The 21,927-nt window shown below is 41.2% G+C and overlaps 1 protein-coding gene across 1 annotated transcript in view; it reads right to left on the reverse strand.

The window, feature by feature from the left end:
- RYR2 (ryanodine receptor 2) overlaps window positions 1-21,927 on the reverse strand; it is a 515,056-nt gene that overhangs the window by 219,941 nt on the left and 273,188 nt on the right. Inside the window, exons 32-38 of the mRNA XM_065893933.1 lie at window positions 20,385-20,499; window positions 18,672-18,832; window positions 16,467-16,626; window positions 16,004-16,090; window positions 12,133-12,359; window positions 6,099-6,903; window positions 3,199-3,399 (exon numbers count right to left, since the gene is read on the reverse strand). Coding sequence (XP_065750005.1) covers window positions 3,199-3,399; window positions 6,099-6,903; window positions 12,133-12,359; window positions 16,004-16,090; window positions 16,467-16,626; window positions 18,672-18,832; window positions 20,385-20,499 — 1,756 coding nt within the window. The remainder of the gene's footprint in view (window positions 1-3,198; window positions 3,400-6,098; window positions 6,904-12,132; window positions 12,360-16,003; window positions 16,091-16,466; window positions 16,627-18,671; window positions 18,833-20,384; window positions 20,500-21,927) is intronic.

The following is a 21,927-nucleotide window of genomic DNA, read 5'->3' on the forward strand; positions in this document are numbered from 1 at the left end:
TGGTGGATTGATCTTTTATCCTTTTGTAATGTTCCTGTCAGTCTACGATAATTTTCTTTGCTCTTACCTTCTTTTGATTAATTTTTTAATTTAATTTTTCATGACATACCTTTTTTCATCCTTTTACCTTAAACATATCTATATTATTATATTTTAAGTGAGTTTCTTGTAGACAGCATGTAGGTAGGCCAAGTTTTTAAAATTCACTCTGTCAATTTCTGTCTTTTACTTGGTGTATTTAGATTATTTATATTCATGAATTTACTGGTATGTTTCTGTTTGTTCTCTCTGATTTATTTATTTTTCCCAACATGCTTTGAGTTCCTTGAACTATTTTAGGATCCCATTTTGAATTATCCATGGTATTTTTTAGTGTATCTCTTTGCATAGCATTTTTAGTGGTTGCACTGGATATTATATTAATATATACATAATTTATCTCAGTCTACTGGTATCAATATTTTACCAGTTTATCTTCCTTTATGTCCCTTATTCTCTCCACTGAAAATAAAATTGCCTTAGATATTTCTTATGCATACATTTAGAACACATCAGACAGTTACCATTTTTGCTTTGCCCATCAAATGTAATTTAGAAGACTCAGGAGGAGAAGGAAATTGTATTTACCCTTAACACCTTGTGCTGTTTTGTCTTCCTTCCTGATTTTTCACATTTTCTTCTTTCATCATTTCCCTTCTGTTTAAAGAAGGCATTCTTGCAGAATAATCAAATTCTGGTAGTTTTCCTTCATTTGAGAAAGTCTTGATTTCCCCTTCATTCCTGAAGGATATTTTCATTGCATATAGAATTTCGGTTGACAGATCTTTGCTTTCAGCACTTGAAAAATGCTGTGCCACTTCCTTCTGTCCTCCATATCTTCTGATGAGAAATCCGTTGTCATTTGAATTGTCTTTCCCCTATGAGTGTCATTTGTTTCTCAGGGCTTTCAAGATTTTTCTTAGTCAAACTTCTGAAAACTAAAGACAATGATATGTCTTGTTTTAGATTTGGAGGGGTATCTCATTTGGGATTTACTCAGTTTCTTGAATCTCTTATCTTTGTACCTTTTGCCAAATTTGAAAAGTTTTCAACCATTATTTTTTCAAGTATTTTTTCAGTTCACTCTCTTTCTCTTATCCCTCTGGAAATCTAAGGCCACAAATATGATATCTTTTGCTATATTTGCACTCGTCCCTGAAGCTCTGTTTTTTTTTTTTTTTAACTCTATTTTCTGGTTTTTCAGGCTAGGTAATTTCTATTGTTCTCCCTTCAGTTCAATGATTCTTTTCTCTTTTTCCTCCATTCTGATGTTAAGTCCATCCACTGAAGGTTTTTAAAAATTCAGATACTGTATTTTTGAGCTCTAAAATTTCCATTTGGCTCTTCTTTGTATCTTCTATTTTTTTGTTTGCTGCAGCTTTCTTTTTTTAGTTTTGTCATCTCGGAGTTTGTATCTATTGATTGTCATTTTTCATTCAAGTTTTTGCTGGTTCTTGGTGTGATGAGTGATTTGTAATTGAAACCTGGATACTCCTGGTATTATGTTATGAGACTCTGGTTCTTATTTAAACTTCTGGCTTCTTCTGACACTATCCAGCAGGAGAAGGGCTGGGGCGCCTCATAACTGCCAGGTGGAGTGGAAAGTTCATTTCTCCACTTGACCTCCATGAAGGAGAGAGGAGACCTTGTTTCTGCTGTGTGAGGCTGGGAGATCCAGGTCCCCAATGGACCTGAACTCACACAACCCTGGCTGGAAAGGGTAAGAGTGCCTTGGTATATCTCCCTCCCTGGCCTCTACTGACACTCAGGAAGGGGTAGGTCTCATCACCACTCAGCGGGGATTAAGTCCCAGCTCCCCGTCGTCCCACTTGGAGCACCTGTGTACAGCCTGGTGAGAGTGGAAGTCTAAGCTCTCCACTCAGTGTCTGCTGGTTTGGGTAGGGGGTGGGGCACAGGGTTTACTGTGGTGTTTGGCTGGAGTAGCATGGTCATTACCTAAAAGTTTTCTGTCTTGCTAGAAAAATGTTTTTCTGGTCCTTTGGCCGGACAGAGAAGGCACTTGTTGGGGCTTTTCTTGTCTATGCCCGCTGGTGTTTCTGCGTTGGCGGCTTCTTTAGCTCCAAGTCTGGGATAGGTGAGGCAAAAAGAAAACCCAGGGAACTCACCACCACGTCATTCCTCAGCTCCCAACTTCCGCAGCCACTCTTTCTTCTATCTTTCAGAGTCTTCTTATGTTGTCTTTTATGTAATGTCCAGGGTTACAGTTGTACTTAGAAGGAAGAATAGGGAAAGGCACATGTACTCCATCTTTCCAGAAGCACAATTCTCCCAATAGTAGTTTAACAAATGGAATTACTCTGGGAGAGGTTGGACTTGTTCTCTGCCTCAGTAAGTGTTGTTTACAGCAATAAACAAGATTCCATGTCCCTTCCCTCAAAGAAATTACATTCTGGTGAGAAAAAGATAAATTCTGCAATTAGTCCCTAAACACTTTCATTCAGAGGTATCTTGGACATAGAGGGAAATGGCAAGGTAGGATATTGAAGACGCGATCTGTCAGTTATACCCTGTGACCACCACAGCTACGTTTTGGTAATATCTCACACTATGAGACCCATCCTGAGGTGGAGGCCAGAAAATGCACAGTCCTAGACTAGCTCATTCTTGGGTTTAGGCTTTTGGTTTTACTACACCCAAGGGAGACCTGGGTTTGGAGGTGAGCAACCAGAGGAAGAACCACAAAGAGGTGATCACTATTCCTGCAAGACTGGTGGCAGTGACACTGGGTTCTTCTAGGAGACACAAAATGCGAAGTATTAAGTCCTAGGAGTCAAGGGTGCCTATTAGCTGGGGCGGCGCTGTGCCAGCCAACGAAGACCCACCTGTGCTTGGATATTATTCCTATTTGAAGAACCTCAGAATCTGGCACAGTGGTTTCCACAGAGTCCGTAATACACCTGATACCTTTTAATAAGTCTCTCATCTGTTTAAACCAACAGATAATTAGATAATTTTGGTGAGACCAAATAAGTAGGCAATTTTGGTGAGACCTATGAATACTGACTAAATGAACGTAGCCAGTTTAAAGAGAACAGGAGAAAAATACACTCGCAACTTCCGGTATCATTTTGCAATGTGTGGAACCTGAGTGAACGAAAACCCAAAGTAAAAGGAAGACCTTTCAGTTCATTCTTATACCTGCTCTTGAGGCGGTGATCTGAATTCCTTGGTTTTCCTGGCTGTGAGTGCAGCCGACATGTTCAAGGCTTGCATAACTTCGTTATAGCGGAATCGTTGATTGTCTTGGAGCTTGGCTACAAAGTCATCTGAAAAGGCCACAATGGCTTCTATCCGGTGCCGGACCTGGCAGTCACAGAGGTACTGAAGTAGCAGGCACATCTAAAGAGACGATTAAAAAGACACCAAATTTAATTTCTGCAACTTAGTTAATGTATATCAAATCAAAATTTGTGGCAGACACGCTTAGTTGTCAACTCTTCTCCTTTATTAACAGAATCCTGATTTTATGTAGATAGCAATGTGCTCGGTCCCAGGGGATGAAACATAATTCGTCTAAGCCCAAATGGCCAATACCCTCTGATGTCCCTCTGATGAACACTTACTGTCCCAGCCTCGTCTGCAGCTAGAGGCAAATGAGATAATGAAGAGAAGTTTGCAAGGGGTCGTCTGGGAAAGATTTTTCACCATTCATAACAGGCTAGAATATCCTCTTTTCAAAAACTGGCTAATGACATGATCACTGGAGGAAGAAGGAGGTGACACACTTTAGGATAAAAACCATAAACTGAGGATTGCAGGAAGATAGTAAGGTCTGGGTTCCTGATGACACCACTGAGCTACTACATTCATTCTAGAACTGTCTACCTCCAGACGTTAAGTTAACTAAGTGGTTTTATTGCTTATTCATTAAATGGTCAGCTGGGTATTCTTTTACCAGAAGCCCAAAGGCTTTTTAACTGATACGGTGCATCGGTAGAAACACGCCTTCCAGAGAATGTTCTGCCCAAGTTTAGGGAAACATTTAAATACACTTTATACCAATTGTGATATAAATACACAGCAGTGTTAAAGAGGACCTTAAAACCCTGTCCATCACCATCCACAACATGGCCATTTCTGTCAATGCCAGTTCTGAGACAGCCCTAGTGTCTATGTCCCTCTCTGCATCCACTTTGGCTTTGTCCCACCCCAGTGTAAGCACTGCCCCCCTCGGGTCTGAACCAGCATGACAGCGTGCTACTAAGTGGCCTCTGGATGACCACCCTCTCTTACTCCCCTCACAGAGAGCTCTACTGACATGTTCAGAATAAAATTATCCTGCTAAAATTCTTCAGAGGTTTTAATTGAAATTAGAATAAAATTCAAATCCACCGTATGGCTGGTTTTAGCAAAGAGCCAGACTCTGTATGAACTGCCTTCTGCCTACTCTCTCACCCTCCTTCCCCGCAGACGCTGGTCTGGTCTCTTCCCGAGTCAGAGCCTTTGTCATGTTCCGTGCTCCATGTGAAAAGCTTCTAGAACATTCTTCCCCTCCCTCTTCACAAGTACTGAGCTCCCGCTACTCAATAACTGACCCCAGCTAAAAAGTCACCCTTTCAGAAAGGCCTTCCCTCACCTTACAGTATTCCAGTTGAAATTTTCTTTCGTCTAGAAATCCATTCTTTTCCTTCTGAGCATTTAATGCAATGAACAGTAAGATGTTCTAACAGAAATACATATAAAGAAGTGTATATTTCCCCCAGAGACAGTGAGCTTCCTTCAGCCAGCACCCAGTGCCTGGCCCAGAGGAAGACCTCGATCAGGGCTGACTAAGGAAGGAAGAGCAAAAAAAAGATGTCAAGGATGCAAGCAACCAACTGATGCTAATGAACCAAAGAGGTGTTAGGAAAGGGTCCTTGGGACATCTGGATGAGCACAAAGACAGGCAAGGTCTTTGATTCTCTAGAAACACAGGCAGGAAGTAAAATCTTGCGTGTGAGAATGGACGCACCAACTGGTGAGCAAGCGTCCTAAGGTTGGAAGGGTAGGGGTGGGGTTGGGAACAGGCACTGAAAGCCTTGCATTTCAGGCATTCCAACAGAATGTCGGTGAAATGCATCCACGGAAATAAGGAGACGCAAGGAAACTGCTAATGAATAAGAGGGAGAAGAAGTGTAAGAGGGAAGAACAAATTTGACTCCATATTGGATTCGTTTCCTTTACTTTAACCTTTATATTCTATTGCTTTTGCTACAAGTTGATCACTAAAGGGATGTTGCTTAAAGTATACATAATGGTCCGTCTGCAGGGACCCTGCCTCCCATGCCTGAATGTTAAGCTAAAATACCTTTGTTTAAGCTCACAGGAAACATCCTGACCAGGCCCCCTGTGAATGTCTGCAGGAAGAAGAAATTAACACATCCCCTCCTGAATCTGGCCAGAACCAAGAAATATCTGCAATAACTTCTTGCCCTCTTTTTTTTTTTTTTTTTTAACTTTACTTCCACACCTCTCCCTCTTTGCTCTATCAAAGAAACCAGCATCCCAGCCCAGGCAAGATGGTTCTTTGGGACACCAGTCCCCCATCTTCTTGGTCTGCTGGCTTTCTGAATAAAGTCACTATTCCTCGCCCCAATACCTCGTCTCTCGATTTACTGGACAGTGCGGCGAGCGATATGAGCTTGGACCCGGTAACACTGGCAGGACAAAAACCCATCTCCTATACTCCTTTCAGACAGACATACACACACGCACGTGCACAAATATGCACACCCACCCATACACACAGAGAAATAGCGACATGCCACACACAGACGTGTATGACGGGCAGACACGTACTTGACCAAGGAAACCACCTTGACAAAAGTACAAAAAAATATGTCAACTGACTCAGTTGGAAAATACATGAACTTCATTCCAAATGCAAGAAAATTAGATAGGCATGTCCCCAGGCGTAACAGGAAGTTGGTTAATTTTATGAAGAACTATCTTTACCCAGGAATACAAATACACACACACACACACACACACACAGAAAAAGAGACAAAGGTCAGTGTTAATAGGTTGTGAAATTCACTGCAATCTTTTTCTCTGATTACCTGCAATTTAACTGGCTCGGGCAGTTTCATTTGGAGCAGGCCTTCCTTGGACCTCTTACCGCCTTTGTTTTCTTCCTCAGCGGCTCCTTCCAGCTTGGAGTCTTCCGCACAGGGCTCCTTCTCTGGCGACTCTCCCTCTTCCTCGGGACCGGCAGCTTCCTTGAACACGCTGGGCTCAATCAACTGCAAGATGTGTTTCAAGTCCTCGCTGTGGAAGATGCCCATGATGAGCAGGGTATAGAACAACTTGATGAGAGGGACGAAGAGGAACTCAGTGGTCCCCCCGACAGGGTCCCGGGCGTGAAGGCTGCCCTCTTTCACGGCCTCCGTCAGCATCTGTATGGTCTTGGCCTTCAGGATGTCCAGCGGGAACTCAGGGCTGTACTGGTAACCCTCGTTGTTAATGCTGACAAAACTCGGGGAGGAAAACTGCATCCGTGGCCTGAGGGAGGTGCTGAGGCCAATGCCCGGGAGGCCGTGCTTTTTGTTCTCATCGGGGAAGAGGGTGATGCTCTTTGTCTCCTCCGTCATGGGGACGATGAACTCACTGTTCATCATGAGCCTGGCGGTGGCGTAGGAGCTGAGGTGGATGTCAATCAGCAGGTCATAGTAGCCGGCGCGCAGCAAGCCGGGCATGTACTTATTCTCGATGGCGTAGAGCAGCTGCGGTTCGTCCACGTGGCTGCACAAGGCGTGGGCCACCCGGTGATTCCCAAGCGCGCAGACGGCCGAGTAGAGCCGGAGAGTATGGTAGTGGAATTTCAGCAGTTCTTCCTGCTCCGTCAGTTCCAGGATGTCCACAGATCTGGGGACAAGAGAAGTTAAACACGGACATTGAAAACGATTCTCCGTCAGAGGAGAAATCTACATACGTCGCTGATGTCACAAGTTATGGAAACAGACACTATTTTTTAAATTAGTTTCTGTGACATGTTTGATGATAGCATAGATTTAAAAACATCAGTTCTAGATGTTTTTAAGTTTTCTTCCAGATAGAATTTGATGTTGAAAATTTCCAGTCACTAGTGCTTGGAGCTTTCTTCATTCTGAACATCTCTTTTAGATATTTGGGTCTCAACCTGACCCTGGGGACTCCCCTCCTTTCAGGATTTGAGCACTCTTCGAAAAATCCTGAATCTCCTTTTCCAATTTGGCTAACCTGCTTCAAGAAGCCAGAAAACTTAGCCTTAGGCTATGTTGCTTTGTCTCCGACTTTAGGATCAGCTCTGAGTGTAACCAGTCAGTAGGTAAACAGAGGGATAATTCCTTTGATATAATTTACCTACTTACAGTCCCTCACGGACCCAAACATATGCCAATGCCACCCTGTTTCCACCAGGTATGTGCCACTCATGAAACAAACACTATTAGGGACATTTTCACTCAGCAAAGTTTCTGTTGGGAATCTGAGTTTATATCAGATCATTTTGCTTCTACCACACATCATGACCTTTCAACGCAATTAAACCTTAAGCGTATGTCCAGAATGTACCTAAAGTCAAGTCATTCCCTTTAAAAGAAAATCTATTTTAAGAGCACATAATTCCTTTAGATGCGCTAATTTTTCTAAACTCTTTAAATTACATAGATTGTTCATGGGCAACACTATAGTATTGAAGGTAGAGACTTGATATATTGATAATCAAGGGAACCACTCATTCATCTTGCAATGTATCCTTGCTGAGACTGTAATATAAGCTCATCAGGACAGGGGCTATTATATACTGTGGTTATTAGTATTCATCCAGCACCTAGCCTAGCACACCATGGGTACTGAATAATTATTTGTGATTATTTATTGTTAAGCTTTGTCACTATCCTTAGATACCCTGTCATCCTGTCCACACCACCAGCCATTGTACCTGTGCTTTTCAGGTCACAGGCATTCTGCTAAAACCCACTGTGGCTTGATGGTGCAGACTTATTCCAGACTCCACCTTCTGACTCTCAGAGTCGGAAGATTCATGCATTATAAAATGCCTAGCAAATAATTACCCACCCTGTGTATCACCTAGACTTCCAGGAAACCACACATCTGCTGGGCCCAGTTGCTAGCACCTAGTTCTTGGAAAGGTATAACTGAGTAAGCCCCCGCCACCTCAAGGTGTAGTGGAGGATTCCCATATCTTAACTGGGCTCTTCAATCTCCCAAGAAGACTGTTACCCATCCCTCAGCCTGCCTAATGGCCAAAATATATAAACCCGTTTATCATAGCAACACAAAATATCTGTACTCTGGGTCCTTACTGAAGAACGCAATTCAGTCTACCGTCTGATCAATCTCAAAATGTCAGTTTCTAAAAACAATATATAAGAACTCTACAATCTATGTTGCTGCTGCCACTCCCAATTCACCCCCCATGATTCATTTTATGATGCCATGTTCTTTCCTTTAAAGCACCCCTCCTCCCTACCAGACCAGTCTTTTAAGGTAAGGGTCATGTCTGTTTTGCTCACTATTTTCTATCCAGTGCCAGGAACACAGTGGGCACTAATACATGTTTGTGGAATGAATGAATGAATGGGAGAAATCGGAAGGAGTTGTAGTCTATTTCTCATAACCTGACTTAAGTCAAGGCAAACCAAAGGATATACCACAACTAATTTAGTCTGTCTTTCCACACCAACCCATTGTAGCAATATGCATACATAAATGAACAATGGCTTTAACTGGAGGAGAGCAAAAGAAATAACTCACTGTTTCATCTGTTATAAGCACAACACCAAATATATCATCTAGCACATCTTTAGCACGTGCTGTAAATGGTATTGTTGTCAGTAAACATTCTCCTTCTCCCTTCTTCCCTGTACATGGAGTCATCTTATCGACCCTACTTACTTTGGGCTTGACTATACCTGACTTGCCTTGGTCAATAAAATGTAACTGGATAGAACATCTGCCACAAGGGAAAAGAAAACTCTTAGAGGTATGTTAGCCCTCCTTCATATCTACCCTTGACCATGGAAGCTATACGTCCCAGATCAGGGCTGCCCCATAAGCTGGGCAAGAAGGTACATGAACCACATCTGCAGACCATCCCCCCAGCCTGGAGCAGAGCTGCAGTGGACCCACGACCTCCTGTAACATGAGCAAGAAATACAGGTTTCTTTGCAAGCCACCGAAATTTGGGGGTTGCCATTACAGTAAAATCTGACTGATACAACTCATTATAGTCTTTAAAGTCTCCAGGGGAGAAATTTCCTTCATGACTCAATATCACTCTTTTATTCATCAAATATTACAGAGTACCTATTATGTATTGATCACTGTGCAGCACTGGTGAAAGGATGGTGAACAATACAGCCAAGATTCCTGCCCTAAGGCAGCTTACTGCCTAGTTAAAGAGGGAAGCAACCCAAAAGATAAGTAAATTAAATTATGAACTATGAGTGAGATATCTCATGAGAGAAACAGAGGACTGACATACATCTACTACCATTCAATTTTTTTTTTGCAGTACGCGGGCCTCTCACTGTTGTGGCCTCTCCCGTTGCGGAGCACAGGCTCCGGACGCGCAGGCTCAGTGGCCATGGCTCACGGGCCCAGCCGCTCCGCGGCATGTGGGATTTTCCCGGACTAGGGCACGAACCCGTGTCCTCTGCATCGGCAGGCGGACTCTCAACCACTGCGCCACCAGGGAAGCCCTCAATTTTTAAAATTAGTTAATTGTCATATTATTGGGGCATGAGGAACAGATTCTACTTGAATACTAGTCGGCATTTCCATTTTGGAATCTGAATTTTGAAACTCATCGGATTTTTCTTTGGCTTCTACGAAGTGTGAAACCAATGTGCAGCCATATCATGGTGTGATGTGAATGACTGTGGACCAGTCCTGGCTTTGTTATTTTCCTAACCTTTCCTTCTCTGCAACCTGATTCCAATGACACTTTTTTTTCCAAATTTGCCTTTCATATATTTTGGGAAATTGACTCAAATTCTTTACGGCCTATAGTAAGAATTTAAATTATCCATTCATTTGCATATAATTTACCACAGGTAATTAACATAAATAATACATTACTATGGCAGAAGTGTATGCTGGGTTTCTATAACGTGCCAACATATTAAATCACAACCTTAAAACTCTCTGCTTAATATAGAGAGAATATTTTCCCTTATAAAGAAAAATTCGTTCCCAAATGTGATGTTTCTTTTGGTTGCAGAGTAATTTTTGTAAAACATTAGATGCAAAATTCCAATAAAACTTTTCTCACATAAAATAAAAAGTATGAAATTAAATTGAATCCTCTAAAGAGTACATTATGAATGCTGTATCTCTAATCATTTCACCTAAAAATATACAAATAAATACTTAATGGATTAAAAATAATTCATCTGGCCAGATTAATTTTTCTTTGGATTTCTTCTGTTTGAAAACAGCTTTATTGAGATATCATTTACATACTATACAATTTACCTACTTAAAATAAATAATTCAATGGCTTTAGTATATTAATGGAACTGGGCAACCATAGCCATAATCTAAACTTAGAACATTTTCCTCACCCCAAAAGAAACCTAGTAGTACCCAGTGGCAGTCATTCCTCAGGTCCACTGCCCTTGCCTCCCCTAAGTAAACATTATTCTACTTTCTCTCCCTAAAGATTTGCCTATTTCGGACTTTTCCTGTAAATGGAATCCTATAACATGTGGTAGTAGTATAACTAGTTAAAAACTTAGTATAATGTTTTAAAGCTTCATCCATTTTGTAGCACATATAAGCACTTCATTCCTTTGTATTGCCAAATAGATTTACAGTATGGATTCACCACACTTTATTTATCCACGAATTAGCTGGTGGGCATTTGGGTTGTTCCCACTTTTTGGCTACTGTGAATAATGCTGCTCTGAAATTTGTGTACAAGTTTTTGTGTGGACATGTTTTCATTTCCCTTGGGTATATACCTAGGAGTGGAATTGAAGGCTCTTATGGTAACTCTGTGTTTAACTTGTTGAGGAACTGACCAATTGTTTTCCAAAACACAGGTTAAATTTTAAAAGTCTTAAAAGAAAATAAAAGTGCCAAGCACGTGTAAATATATAAAAATGAACAGAGCTCCTACAGCTTTTTAAGAGTAGAGTTTTAGGGCTTCCCTGGTGGTGCAGTGGCTGAGAGTCCGCCTGCCGATGCAGGGGACACGGGTTCGTGCCCCGGTCCGGGAGGATCCCACATGCCGCGGAGCGGCTGGGCCCGTGAGCCATGGCCGCTGAGCCTGCGCATCCGGAGCCTGTGCTCCACAACGGGAGAGGCCACAACAGTGAGAGGCCCGCGTACCACAAAAAAAAAAAAAAAAAGAGTAGAGTTTTAAAATATAAGAAAAATAACAAATATGTGTGTCTCCGCATTGTTCTCATGAAATGTTTTCACTCAGTTTGTGACTTAACTTTTTAATGATATTTTGGGAGGGAAATCTTGGTCCCAAACTTACTGATAATGAGGCTGCTAAAGTGAAATCTCTGCAGTTTAATTGGCTGTCACGTGGAAAAACTGAAAATCACAAACAAAGCCACCTCTGAACATTAAGTGTACTTTATCTTATTACTATGACTGTCTAGAACGTGTATGAACTTGTTTCCAAAGCCCTCAAGGTACTTTCACAATGCTCTTTCACTGACATCTCTTGGTCTCAGTTTTCCCCATCTGTCAAAGGACTGATCTAAGCGATTTTTCTGATTCCCTCTTTACTATCTTACAGTTCTGTGATACTCTCTTACTCGGTTGCCTTAAGTCAGATGGCAGCTGTACTTGCCTGAATTTTTACTTACTGTTATTCTCATAAGCAAAACAAGAATGAGGAAAGAAATCATACACTATCAAATCACCTCTTCACCTGTAATAATTCTGTTTCAGTAACCAAGGAGTTGAGACACAGACTTAAACTTGGGATGTACAAAATAACGTCTGCATGGCCCCAAGAAATCAGTATTTTTTTAAACCCCATTTTGTTTCCCCAGCACCACCCCCGAACCCTGGGGTAGGCATCTACTTTGACGGGTCCCCATCAGACAGTAAAGGATGCTCAGGCCTGACCTGTTCTCCTCTGGGATATGGAGAGACATGAACTGCAGAGGTTCCACACACTGCACCAGCCAGCCTTGGCGTTCACTTATTCGAGACACGTCTACCTTCAAGAACTGGTTGGGCATTCTGCTCCAGAGGACATGTGAGAGGAACTGCACATGGAGACGAGGGGGACACTGCGGCACGGGGTTTTTGTGCTCGCTCTTGAATAATCCCGCTGAGAGAGGCATCACATTCTAGGAGATGGGGAAGCAGAAAAAGAATGAATGGATGACACTCCTGGGGGATCAGTAAAGTGACGACTAGAGTTCTGTACAGGAAAGAGATAATGACAGATACGATACGTGTTGAGCAGAGTCAATACAAAAACTAATAGAAATTGGGTTGAGCTGTTTCTGAAAGGACAAGTGGAGAAAATTTGGGGATGTTTCCTTCCCATATGCTCAATGGCACACTGAGAATGCAAGAGCAAGAGAGTATAACCATGTATCTTTCCTATTCCTTTACCAAGCTGGGTCCTCAGGGACGCTGGGCATGTCTTTAGCTGCCTTCATCCAAACATCCCTAAAGACTGGTCACATCCACTTGGCTTTCTCCCTCTCTTATTGTCTGTCCTCTGTCACCCACTTCATCCATCCTTAAACTACTCACACCGTCACTCATCATCACGTTTCTCAGGTTTGAGTAACCAGCAATATACCAGAGACAGCTCAACAGATAAACCTGACTGTTAAACAAGAAACACAATTTCTTTCTCCTCCACCTTCCTCCACCTCTAATATGTATCTTCAACCATTCCAATTCCTGCAGTCTGGCCTCAGGGAAAGAAAAGTCTCTGCTTTACCAAAGCTTATTCATTCATTTATGATCGTGATACCACCCCTGCCTGCCTCTTCTGGGCCAATAAAACAATTATCTTTCCGCATTACCTTCGGTTTCTTCCTCTCCTCTAGAACCTTCTCTACTGCATTATTTAGACTTGCTCATCCTCAAGCTACTTTCCTATTCTCTTTTGCTAATGGGGACAAAAAAGCCAGGCACTTGTATCAGGCACTGAGAATGTATCAGTGAAACAACAGACAAAATCCCTACCCTCATACAGCTTCCATTTCTTTTTCATTAGACATAAAATAAACAAAATCAGTAATTAAATAGTTATTAGAAAAGAGGTCATGGAGAAGAAAAAACAAAACAGGATGGGGGAATCAGAATGCAGGACAGTAATAATAAACAGGGTGGTCAGAATGGTGTCACTGAGAAGATGACATTTACAGAACGATCCAAAGAGAAGAACCATGTGGATATGCAGGGGAAGAAATTTCCATGCAGAGGGAACTGAATGCAAAGAACCCAAGGAGGGAGTTTGCCTGGCAAGTCTGAGGAAGAGCTGGCGGCCAGGGTGGCTGCAGTGGAGTGACGGAGGGGACATCAGGAGGAGGTGAAGTCAGAGGGGTTAGAAGAGGTTTAGAACTTGAGAACCATCATCAGACCTCTGATTTTTACTCTCAGGGAAACAGGGTTTCTAGGGTTTCGAGCAGTGAAGTGAGTGACATGGTCTGATTTTTATTTTAAAATAACGACAGTCACTCAGATTGTTCTATGATAAACAGAGGGGTGAGGATGAATTAGAGGCTAGTGGTGAAAAATACAGATGGGAAATGAGGGTGATGGAGGGCAGATCAGCAGGAGGGGTGGCGGGAGAGGACAGAGGTGGAGGATATGCTGGGGGGTGGAACTGGGATGCGGAATGTAAAGGAGGGAAGCCAAGGATGACTCCAAGGTTTGGGGTCTGAGTTATTAACTGACAGATCAAGAAGACTCGATCAGGCAAGTCAGGAGGAGGGGGGAGTGATGGCCAGCAGTCCAGTTTCGGACATAATCCAATTTGCAATATCTATGAAACACGAAACATAAATGTCAAATAGACCAATATCAGAGTCTGGGTTCTGAGAGACTACCACTTTTCTGTCAAATTTTAACTTTTTTTTTTTTAACATCTTTATTGGAGTATAATTGCTTTACAATGGTGTGTTAGTTTCTGCTTTATAACAAAGTGAATCAGCTACACATATACATACCTCCCCACATCTCTTCCCTCTTGCGTCTCCCTCCCTCCCATCCTCCCTATCCCACCCCTTAGTGGTCAGAAACCACCGAGCTGATCTCCCTGTTCAGTCATCCAAACTTGCTGCCTCCTTTCCCTCACGTTCAATCTCAAATAATAATATGAATTGAATGATCTTGAACAAAATACTACGGCTTCTTCCATCATTTTACTGAAATTTTTCTGGAAAGGTCACTAAAGCCCTCCTACTTAACAAAAATCACAGATTCCTTTAGTCCATATTGTATTGGCTCTTCTGTGGCAGCTGGAATCTCGTTTTACAAAGGCAGAAACTGAGCTCACATGGTTTAAGAAATATGTCCAAGGTCGCTGAGCCAGCATGGTAAAACTGTCTACTAAATTCACCCTGAGGGGTGCCCAGCATCTCATTGTTTACAATTGCGAATTTCAATTCAATTCCTTTTCCTGAATTTCAACAGGCTCTTCTGCTCCTTGTTGTATTAGTATCCCTTGGCTGGCCAAACTAAAATTATTTAAATTAATCCTTTTCGGATTAACATATACACACTACTATACATAAAATAGATAACCAACAATGACCTACTGTATAGCACAGGGAACTGTACCCAATATTTTGTAATATCCTATAAGGGAAGAGAATCTGAAGGAGGATACACACACACACACACACACACACACACACACACACACACACACAACTGAATCACCATGCTGTACACCTGAAACTAACACGACATTGTAAATCAACTATACTGTCCACCCCCAAAAAAAGTAAAAAAAAAGAAATTAATCTTTGATTCTTCATTCTCCTTGAGCACCAAATCCAATTTCAACAAATCCTATTAATCCAATTCATTGACAAATTCTGTTAATCTCTCCCCTAAAACACCTTCTTATGTATCACTCTCTCTCTACGATGACCTTCATGAATCTCATCACCTTCTCCCATGTGGACAGTAAGGAATTGTTGATAGATAATTATTACTGCCTGCTCTCATTCTTTTGAGGGCAGATATTTCTCCACATTACTACCAACATATTTTCCCAAAACAGGTTTGATTATACTCAATTGCCCTGCTTCAAATTTCCGGTAAGGCACCACTGCCTAGGGAATAGGTGTACACTTCTTACTATGGCATTTAAGGCCTTTTCAACTTGGACTACCTTCCATCCATATTCATCTCTAGCCACATCCCAGAAGCATCCTTTGTTACAGTCACACTGAATTCCTTAACCTTCAGCACTTGCATGCCTATGTATTTTCACTTTCTCTCACCCTCTGCCTAGAATGCCCTCTCCTAGCAAATGTACCCTGAGATCTGTCATTCAACAGTTAAGAATCAACCTAAATGTCATCTCCTCTTTCAGCTTTACCTGATCCACCCCATCCTACTTAGTTGTCCTTTCATTTATGTTCCCAGAGTACTCAATACCTGTCACTCTTGCATTTACCACAATGTAGCATACTTTCAGCTCTTCAAGCCCGTTCACTAGCTTACCTGTGAGTTCAGTGATTACTGAGCTGTATGTAATTTGGCATTTGTGTTCTGTACAAGCCTAGTTTTATTGAATAATATACTCATGATAACCAAAGAAAACCCTTTCCAATTAACTTATGTTACCCTAGTGACCTTAACGAGATTACAGAATTTTCAAATACAGAAACTTTTAAAGAATGATTTATGTGATTAATATCAGTACTAATAAAGTATGGAATTAATTGAAGAAGAAGTAAATGCTATTTCCTAACAAAAAAACAACCCAAATATAATACCAGGAATGAGTCTTTCTCACCTTTATTCGTCCCAACTCAAACTGAAAAACGTTGGGACTTGTAGCTTGCGCAAAAACTGCAGGAAATAATTTTGTACTTGGTTCCACCTTAAATAATCAAATGAATTTAATAATATTAGTAAAGGAAGAAACACACACAAAAAATACATTTTCTTCCTAACACCTAAGAAACACTTTACAGAAAAAGACTTTTTCTTCCTCTCATGCAGATATTCTCTTTCAATAATTATTTGGAATATTTCATTTCAGGACTATGTGAACATTTTTGGAGGAACGTACTGCTTCCTCTGAAGGGCTAATGGCACTGTTATTACTCAAACAGAAGTAAAAATACAGAATTGACTCATTTGTGTTTCACTTCTTTCTAGCTTATACTTTACTATAATTTATACAATGTGTTCTCCACTCTAACGGGGATAAAGGTTTCCTCCCTGGAAGCGCAAGGCCGTCCCTGACCACGTACCTGATAGTATGTGCTCAGCTCCTTGCCGTTGGCCGTGAAGGTGAGCAGCCCACTGGCGGTGTCCACCACGCAGCCAATCTCCAGGCCGTTGTTGTTGCGTCCTTGCCCGGGGCTCAGGCTCTCACCCGCACACACCATATAGCAGTTGCTGCGTTTGATGCTGAATTGCAAAAAAAACATGTTTATCTTTGAACAAGCACAGGTAGCATGGAAAGCACGGACGTCTGGCAAACTAAACCTAAGTTATGCTGTGCAAGCAACAAGCTCATGCTGAAATGGGACAGGTGTACAGTGGGCCCGATTCTGTGATTCTGAGCAAAACTCCATTGACTTCGGTGGACGTTCTGAGCCAGGTCTTCCAATCTCTCAATTTCACACCTAATGAAGACAGGTCAACCAGTTGGAACCAAGGATGAGAACTGACCTGCACCTTCCCTCCAAAAACTCAAACCAAACTGGACCTTTTTCTGAGGTTCAAAAAAGTTTAACTATGATAAAGCAGAAACTAACACACATACACACACAAAAAGTTTAACTATGTAATAATCATCCAAATTGGTCATTTTCATTCCCATGGGGTTTTTTTAAACATCTTTATTGGAGTTTAATTGCTTTACAATGGTGTTAGTTTCTGCTTTATAACAAAGTGAATCAGCTATACATATACATACAACCCTATATCTCCTCCCTCTTACGTCTCCCTCCCACCCTCCCTATCCCACCCTCCCTATCCCACCCCTGTAGGTGGTCACAAATCTCATGGGTTTTGTTTTTTTTTTAAACCACTTGTTCTGAGATGAGAAGCACCTGTTTCTGAACACTATCAAAGTCTTTAGGCCAATTCTACATGAGCTGTCAGTGATTCGATAGATATAAAATTTGGCTAAAATTAAGCCCCTTTCTGGACAATTCCTGGTGATCTGCTATGAGAGACAGACTTAGCTGGGAAGTGCACAAGATCTGTGATATTAACAACAAACCCCATCTGAGTTTCACCCTCAACAAAACCTTTACCAGAGATGGTAGCAAACTTAAGTGATTTGAGTTTCACCTCCTTCCCTTTCTCTACTACTATGAATGAGGCTGGCAAAAAGGGCAAACACAGGCAAGTAGGAGGAAAAGAGCAAGAAGGCGGAGGTAAGGTCAGTTTCTGAATAATCAAAAGTTGGCTGTGTTTCTATGCTCTATTTATGTAAGATTCAACAACCTTCCCTAGCCTGTATTTCCTACACCAAAACCATCAATCAGATATCATATCCCTATATTATCTCCTTCCATTGTCCCCATCTCTGAAAATCAAATATATCCCTCAGAATATTCCTGGAAACAGGTGGTTTGGGGCCCCCCCATACTGACGTAAAGCACTGTTCATTGGAGAATTTTTGCTAGGCTCACTGTCTCAAGTGCTAAGTTCATTGCGGTTCAAGTGTTACAACCTGAAGGCAGGGGAGGGAGCCTCCGGTCACCAAAAATGATGGTGCAGGTATAAAAGAAAAGCAACGTTATGGGGGGGCTCTTTCTATGAGACCCATCACAGCAGATCAGAGAGGATGCACGGGCACACAAAGTAGATGCAAATGACCAGATCTTCTCTTGTCTTATCTGCAAGGAAGATAGCCTTCTTCACTTTTTTGAAGGTTTGGTTTGAGGTTGGTTTGTTTTATAAATGAAAAAGGATGGCACAGAAACTGTAACCGACTTACCCAAAGCCACACAGCGAGTCAATGGCAAAGCTGAGGAAAGAACCCACGGCTCCTCAGTCTGAGTTCAAATGCGTCCACCTGGTCTAAACCACTAGCCCACACTGTCTTCACTTTTTCTCCCCACCTCCTAACCAGTTCCCAAGGTACAGATCAGACCACAGGCTAAATGCCTCACAGTCACCTGTCTCTCATCCTCAAACAATGGCTAAGTCATGGTAACCCAAGTCATCAGTCGTGTGCGATGTCACCTGAAGGAATATATGATTATTACCCCCAAAAGATGCACTGCTCTTACTTTATAAGATTTTGCACTTTTAATATATTCAGATTCCTTACCGGCTTGTATGAGTAACAAAAAGGACACGGACATTAACGGTCTGATTACACTGTTCCTAGAAACAGAATATTATCTTGGACATAAAATCCAAGAGAAAAAAAAATGCCTAGGTTTATCAACATTTTTATCAAATGTCATTCATGTAAGAAATCGAGGAAAACCAACCTTTCGTGCACCTTTCCTTTTTCATCTCCTAGAGTCACGGTCACTGTACGAACTCTGTCCAGGTCAAAGCCTGTATCATACTGTTGGAAATCGGATGTGATCCAGCCCACCCAGACGTTGGCAGGTTCTTGTCCAGGAAAGATTCTCACTGAGTAATAGTACTGTCGAGACAGCAACACCAAGTATTGGTGAAGTAAAAAGAAACAAAACTTTGACTTGCAATGTCTAAGAAGACGTGTCTTTGTTTAAAATCGTTTGGTATATTTGTAGCAACATGGATGCAACTAGAGATTATCATACTAAACGCAGTAAGTCAGAAAGAGAAAGACAAACGCCATATGATATCACTTATGTGTGGAATCTGAAATATGACACAAGTGAACCTATCTATGGAACGGAAACAGAATCATGGACATAGAGAACAGACTGGGGATGGCCAAGGGGAGGGGGGTGGGAGAGGGAGGGACTGAGAGTTTGGAATTAGCAGATACAAACTGGTATATGTAGAAAGGATAAACAAGAAGGTCCTACTGTATAGCACAGCATAGGGAACTATATTCAATATCTTGTCATGGATATAATGGAAAAGAATCTGAAAACAATATTGGCTTGGCCAAAAAGTTCATTTGGGTTTTTCCGTAACATCTTACGGAAAAACCCGAACAAACTTTCTGGCCAATCCAATATACACAAATGTATAACTGAATCACTTTGCTGTACACCTGAAACTAACACAACATTGTTAATCAACTATACTTCAATAAAGAAGAAAATAATAGTATATTATTGAATAGTATATTCAATACTAATAATAGTATATTCAATTATGCTATAACAACAACAACAACAAAACCCAAAGCTTAAAGCAGCAAAAAAAAAAAATCCTTTGGCCTAAGCAAAATGTTATAGGCACGAAGGACTGATGTGGCGAAGGAAAAGTCTTAAAACAGAGATCCTGAATTATTTCAGAAATAATGGGAAAAACAGAAAAGACTATCTGAGCAAAAGATGATCTGAAGCTTTTTATACTTCCAAGTATGAATGGATGGGGGAGTACATATATAGTAAGTTTATGTGATAAAATTGTCAATCCATTACACAGGTAAGCTTTGAATTCTTCAAGCTGACACAAGAACAATAATCTATGCTACAGCTTTTATACCTGTTTTATACCTTGAATATGCTATCACTAACATAATATTTGGAACCCTTAAAATCACTCTGAAATAGTTCAGATCTGATATGTGAAAGTCAATTTCAAATATGGGGGCACTCTAAAAGGAACACAGCTATATATATTTTTTCCATTTGGCGTTTTATGAGAAGTGCTTTAAAAATTCAAAATGGCAGACAGCACACCTTGACCTCTAACAAAGTATGATAAATAATCTTGCAGACATATCACTGAGACAAAAGAAACTGCAAAATGTACTTGGAAAACTTAAGTGGCAAATAAAATGCTGTCAAGAAAGAGGATAACAAAACCAGGACTGAGGGTGCCATTAAGGATGATTTTTCCTAAAATAGCTCTCTTATTGCATAATATCCATTAGAATATACATACATCTTTCAACTTTTCAGTCCCCAAGATATAACTGAATAATTATTTTAAAAGTAAGCTTGCTAAATAGTACGAATCAATGTTAACTATTTGAAATGCAAAGCATGCTCACTGACAAACTGAGATAAATGACAAAAGCTGCAACCTCATACCGTGGACGTTTGCATCAAGTAATCATAGTCGTCCCTCTCATCTGCCAGGACATCTTCTGTGAGTCTTGCAGAGTGGCTGGTGCTGTAATCTGGCTTTGTCCTTCTAAGCAAAAATCTGGAATGTAGTAGAGGACTAGGAATAAGCAACATTAAAATGTTCTGCCTATCTCAAACACAAACATATAATTAACTTAGTAGGGTGGTTGTCAGCCAGGATGATTAGCTCCCAAGAGGACATCTGGCAATATCTGGAGATAGTTCTGGTTGTCACAACTTGGTGGGGGAGGGGTGCCACTAGCATCTACTGGTGGAGGGATCCTGCTAACCATCCTACAATGCACAAGGCAGACTCTTACAATAAATAATTATCTAACCCAGAGTGGCAATAGTGTTGAGGTTGAGAATTTCAAATTCAGTGTAAGAAAGGACGCTAAAACAATCTACCTTCTCCTCCATTAAAAAGTACTATTTAGAGAGAATACTCTGAGGTTCAACCAGTAATGTCAATATAAACATCTTAAAAACTAACTCTTGGGAGAAAATACAAATCATATATCTGATAAGGTTAATATCTAGAATATACAAAGAATTCCTACAACTCAGCAACAAAAATGCAAATGACCCAATCAACAAATGGGCCAAGAACTTGAATAGACATTTCTCCAAACATGTTATACAAATGACCAATAAGCATATGAAAACATGCTCAACATCACTAATCATCAGGGAAATGGAAATCAAAACTACAATGTGATATCACTTCACACCCATTAGAATGGCTACTATCAAATAACCAGAAAGTAACAAGGGTTGACAAGGACTTGGAGAAATTGGAACCCTCGTGCAGTGCTGATGGGATTGTAAAATGGTACAACTGCTATGGAATACAATATAAATCTTTTCCTCAAAAATTTAAATATAGGGCTTCCCTGGTGGCGCAGTGGTTAAGAACCCACCTACCAATGCAGGGGACATGGGTTTGAGCCCTGGTCCGGGAAGATCCCACATGCTGTGGAGCAACTAAGTCCATGCACCACAACTACTGAGTCTGTGCTCTAGAGCCTGCGAGTCACAACTACTGAAGCCCGTGTGCCTAGAGCCCGTGCTCCGCGACAAGAGAAGCCACCGCAACGAGAAGTCTGCGCACCGAACCAAAGAGTGGCCCCCGCTCACCACAACTAGAGAAAAGCTCACACGCAGCAACGAAGACCCGATGCAGCCAAAAAATAAATAAATAAATTTATTTTTTTTAAAAATTTAAATACTGCAGTACCAGGCATCCCAGTTCTGGGTATATATACAAAAGAATTGAAAGTAGGGTTGTGATAAGATATTTGCACACCCAAGTTCTTAACAGCATGATTCACAATAGCCAAGGGGTGGAATCACCCTAAATGTCCATCATCGGATGAATGGATAAACAAAATGTGGTGTATATACACACACTGGAATATCATTCAGCCTTAAAAAGGAAGGGAATTCTGACATATGTCACAACACATATGAACTCTGAGGACATTAAGCTTCATGAGGTAAGTCAGTC

This window comes from Phocoena phocoena, chromosome 16 (genome assembly GCF_963924675.1).
Source record: "Phocoena phocoena chromosome 16, mPhoPho1.1, whole genome shotgun sequence".
Taxonomy (NCBI): domain Eukaryota; kingdom Metazoa; phylum Chordata; class Mammalia; order Artiodactyla; family Phocoenidae; genus Phocoena; species Phocoena phocoena.